Source organism: Plasmodium cynomolgi, chromosome 5 (genome assembly GCF_000321355.1).
Source record: "Plasmodium cynomolgi strain B DNA, chromosome 5, whole genome shotgun sequence".
In the NCBI taxonomy this organism is placed as follows: Eukaryota; Apicomplexa; class Aconoidasida; order Haemosporida; family Plasmodiidae; genus Plasmodium; species Plasmodium cynomolgi.
The window spans coordinates 700,108-705,067 of NC_020398.1; the positions used below are offsets into that span (position 1 = coordinate 700,108).

At 50.1% G+C, this 4,960-nt stretch overlaps 2 protein-coding genes across 2 annotated transcripts; one reads left to right on the forward strand and one right to left on the reverse strand.

The window, feature by feature from the left end:
* Positions 1-495: 495 nt before the first annotated feature.
* Positions 496-2,683, forward strand: PCYB_052590 (WD domain G-beta repeat domain containing protein; the record flags this gene model as incomplete). The annotated part of the gene is made up of 3 exons (XM_004221140.1): positions 496-743; positions 993-1,911; positions 2,615-2,683. The coding sequence occupies 3 exons, from the start codon at positions 496-498 to the stop codon at positions 2,681-2,683; spliced, it is 1,236 nt and encodes a 411-aa protein (XP_004221188.1).
* Positions 1,813-4,287, reverse strand: PCYB_052600 (dihydrolipoamide dehydrogenase; the record flags this gene model as incomplete). The annotated part of the gene is made up of 2 exons (XM_004221141.1): positions 1,813-1,968; positions 2,626-4,287. 2 exons carry the CDS (start codon positions 4,285-4,287, stop codon positions 1,813-1,815), a joined length of 1,818 nt encoding a protein of 605 aa, XP_004221189.1.
* Positions 4,288-4,960: the final 673 nt, after the last annotated feature.

Below are 4,960 nucleotides of genomic sequence, written 5' to 3' on the forward strand. Positions count from 1 at the left end.
AAATATATACATATTTTTTTTTTTTTTTTTTTTACTACGTATGGTTATGTCCCTGTGAGCATGCTGGAGCGTCCCTTCGTGCGAGTGCGGAGGAGTATCGACGTGGTGGTTGCTTCTTTGCGAATCTCCTTCGGACGAAAGAAATTGAAGGCAACCCTCCAAGCAACAGATATATATAGGTAAACTTTTTTTTTTTTTTTTTTTTGTTAATTTAGAGGCCTCCCCCAGTTAACCATCCCGCGGCTTTATTTTCCCGACAAGGTTTATGGGCAGGTCACGGGGGCAACAACAAAGTAACATCGTTTTGCTTCGCCTTCGCGGTTCTTCTTCGGATAGATAAATGCAACCGGGGAGTTGACTCGCCAGGTGAAGTGGCCAAGAGGGGAAGCGGTAAAGTGGCGAGTGGAGAGCGCGCGTACAGGAAAGCCTTTCCTTTCTCTTCCCCCCATATAGACCCACCTCCACATAGACCCACCTCCCTACCGCTCTACCAGAATGAATGACGAACTAGACGTGGATGAGGAGGCATACGACATGCTCTTCAGCCCTTTGACCCCCTGGCCCTGCCTATCCCTCGACTTCGTTCTGAGCACACCTGATGGAGGTCACCCCTCGGTAGGTGACGCCAAGAAGAAGGGGCGTGACAAGGGGAGCTGCTCCTCAGTGACGTACCCGCTGCAGATCACCTGCGTGGCGGGGAGCCAAGCTGCCAAGGGGAGCCAAAATGAAATATACCTCCTCAGGTGGGACAACCTGAACAAGCTGAAGAGAGGCGGCGACGATAGCGATGAGGGAAGTAGCGATGGCGGAAGTAGCGATGAGGGAGGTGGTGATGACGGTGGAAAGGGCCACAGCGGCGGTAACGGCGCTGACAGTTCCGGGGGAGAGGCCTCCAACGAGAATGGCGCCGCCGCGCGAGGTAACTTGCTAGGGGGGAAGCGCCAAAAAGGAAAAAAAAAACCAAACGGAGTGCACGCCCCGGGTGCAGAGAGAAAGAAGGAACACGTCGTATGCAAAGCGATCAAGCACCCATACGGAGGATTAAACAGAATAAAAACATGCAAAAAAATTAACTCTCTCATTGCCACATGGTGTGATGATAGCAAGGTATATATTTATGAGTTATCGGAGGAGATAAGACATCTCGATGAGAGACCATACAATGAGGAGGTAGTCAAAAAACCATTGCATGTGTTTGGGGGTCACACCAGTGAAGGGTTTAGTTTAGATTGGAATCCCGTTCACGCGGCTAAGCTGTTAAGCGGAGATAATGATGGGAACCTCTTTCTTTGGCTACCCGATAATAACGTTAAGTGGACGTATGAGCGGTTGAATGTCGAGGTGGGTAGTGATCAGAGCGAGGACAATAATGGTGGAAAGGGAAAAGGAAGAAAGAAACACAGCATTGAGGACGTACAGTGGAGCAAAGGAGGAAACGGGTTCGGTCATGTATTCGCCATGTGCTCCTCGGACAAAAGTGTAAGGATAATAGACACACGAGACTTAAAAAAGAATCAAGAAAAAACAGATGGAAGGAACTACGCACACATACACATAGCAGATGCACATGCAGCAGATGTGAACGTTATATCGTGGAATGAAAACGTCGATTTTTTGATTGCATCAGGGGGAGATGATTCTGTTGTTAAAATATGGGACACAAGAAATGTCAGCAATGCAGTAGGTGCATTAAAATTCCATAAGAGACCCATTTCGGCTGTTTCTTGGAATCAAAGTGATACTTACGTGATCCTAGCTGCTAGCTTGGATAACTCCATTTCCATTTGGGACCTCTCTGTTGAGACTGAGTCCCTAGAGTTTGGTCTGACGAAGCATCCTGACCAGCTTCTCTTCGAACACCTGAATCAGAAATTCATTACAGATGCCAAGTTCCACCCCCTCCACCCAGGGGTCGTCGTCTCTACCTCCAGTGAAAATTTTAACATTTTTAAGCCCTGCAATGTGTAGCTTCGTGAGGCAGCGGGGGGGAGCCGATTTGGGCCACCGCTTGGCCCTACCGCTTGGCCCCACCGCTTGGCCCTACCTCTTGGCCCCACCGCTTGGCCCTACCGCTTGGCCCCACCGCTTGGCCCTACCGCTTGGCCCCACCGCTTGGCCCTACCGCTTGGCCCTACCGTTTGGCCCTAACTTTTGAACCCACTTTTTGAGCCCACCTTTTGAACCCACCTTTTGAACCCACCTTTTACCTTAACGTTGAGTCTACTTTTCAACCCGCCGCCAACAACGACGCGGATGGGTTCTGGCCCAAGAGGGACCTCTTCGCAGGTGCTGTATGCATGTTTAAGGGAACACCTAACGGGTTCACACGATGCACGGTTAAGTAAAAGCAACGCGCGTAGGTTGGACGCCTCACCAGGAGGCACCCCCACCACGAGCAAGCCAATCAGCAGTTGGAAGGGGAAGCAAAAGGGTCACGTGCATGCAGAAATGCTCATGGCCGCATAAAGGAGCAGCGCGCGTGCAAAGAAGGGAAGCCGTCCAGGCGGTTCAGGTGATGCAGCCAGTCCCCGCCGCTTCCTGCCGCCCCACGCCTCCTACCGCTTCCTGCCTCTTCCTGTCACGTCCTGTTGCGTCCTGCCTCCCCACACTTCAGTGCGTGCGCACCCGCGCGATGGCCTTGAAGGCCGTGTCGAGGACCTCGCTAATGGTGGGGTGCGAGTGAACCATGTGAGCCAAGTCAATCACGGACAGCTTCAGATTCAAAGCCAACACACCCTCGTGAATCAAAATGGAAGCATAACTACCCACGATGAATAGTCCCAAAATTTCTTTGCTATCCTTTAGGTAAATAATTTTCACCATTCCACATGTATTATCGACACTGTTATACTTCCCTTTGTTGTATGAATTATTTTTGGAGAGTTCTGGAAAACTGACATCGTTATGTTCACAGAGGACCTTAGAGTTGGCTTTGTAAAATGAGATCTCTGTGCCGACGTTTTCTGGGGGGTGTAACTTCTTGGCTTCCTTTTCCGTGAGTCCCACGAATGCCAACTCAGGGGTGGTGTAGCACACCGAGGGGATGTTCCTGTATACGATTGGTTTACTAGCCCATTCGCTGCGGGAACCGTTCGAGGGGACATCGCTGTGTGAATCGCTCGAGGGGACACCGCTGTGTGAATCGCTCGAGGGGACACCGCTGTGTGAATCGCTCGAGTGGAGACTCTTGTGTGGCTCGTCCCCCTTGGCTGCTATCCAATCGACCACCTTCAGCGCTTGGTGCGACGCCGTGTGTGCCAGCATCTGCCGCCCATTGGCATCTCCTATGCAAAATATGTTGTCGTACACCCTTTGGTTTTCTCCCTTCACCCTCAGATGTTCGTCCACACACACGTATCCTCTATTCGTTTGTATTTGCAACTGTTCGAGTCCCATATTACTCGTGTTGGGTTTCCTTCCTGTAGCCACTAGGCAGCTGTCTACACGTGTTTCCCTGATATGATTCTTGACGTGACCTGGGGTGGCCTCTTCCCTGCTGTTTCTCTCCCTGTGACCGATGATGACCGGCTGGGTACCCCTGGCTGGCAGCACGTACTCAATGCTAGTGTTCAGGTGCATACGCATCGGCTTGGACTTAATAAACACACGTTCGAAGTAGTTCGCCACGTCAGCATCAAGCATTGGTAACAACTGAGGAGAGTAATCAAAGGAGACGATTTCAGACCCCAGGGCTGTGTAAATGTCTGTAAATTCAATTCCTATTATTCCCATGCCGATTATCCCTATGTATTTTTGCAGTCCTTCCAATTTCACTGCTTGATCACTAGTAAAAACAGTTCTTTCATCCACTTCGATATTGTCTGGGATATGTGGAGTGGACCCTGTTGCTATGATTATATTTTTCACTTTGTATTCCTTTCCACTTTTTTCTCCTTTAATAATATTTTTCTCCACTATATGACCACGTTCATAATTTACCTGCACATGTTCAGAATTTTTGCAAAATTTTTTATTTTTCAATCCATTTTCAATTCCTCCCTTTAATTTGTTAATTACGTTTTGTGTGTACTTCTTCAACTTTGCGATGTCTATATGAACACTGTCAGCTAGAAACTGATTTCTTTCAACAGGATCTTTCTTTTCATTTTTGCTGAATGCATCCGTGTAAATGCCATATGTATACAGCTTGGCCATATTTTTTAACTCTCTGTATTTGCCTGTGGCGTATAGGAGTGCCTTGCTGGGGATGCATCCAACGTTAACACAAGTCCCTCCTATGTTATTTTGGTCTCCTGTAAAAATAATAACTTTTAATCCTCTCTCCATTGCGTTAATTGCTGCAGCGTGTCCCCCGACTCCGCACCCGAGAATTCCGACGTCGTACTGTTCTGTGCACAGCCTCATCGACTGCTCCTGTTCACTTCCCTTCACTCTGAATGATCTGCTTCGACTGAGTTGGCTCTCCCTTTGGGGCTGCGAGCCGCCCACACCGCTGCTCACACCGCTGCTCACACCGTTGCTCACACTGCCGCTCATGCTCATGCCAACACCGCTACACCTGATAAACGTGCTGCTCGTTTTTTTTCCTCGTGGGACAGGGCTCTCTTTTGTGTGTGACAAGTGAAGTGTGTGGCTACCCCTTGTGCGTTTCGATGTGCCATTTTGTGTGACCAGGAGGAGGAGCCAACCGATCCATATGAACGTGCCTGCGCGGGGGCGCAGCGGTTGCGTCGCCTTCGTGGTGGCGCCCATTTGGTGGGGCGGCGAACAGAAGAAGAGGTGAAGTGGTGAAGAGGTGAAGAGGTGAAGCGACGAAGGGGTGAAGAGACGAAGCGACGAAACGACGAAACGACGAAGCGACGAAGCGACGACGCGTTGTGGCTACCGGTCAAATGGGCCAGGGGGACATAACGCAGATGCCCCACCGTGGCAAAGTGCTCTCCACACACGGGGGTTCCACGCGCCAGCATGCACGTTGTGTCGCAACAGGGACATTTAT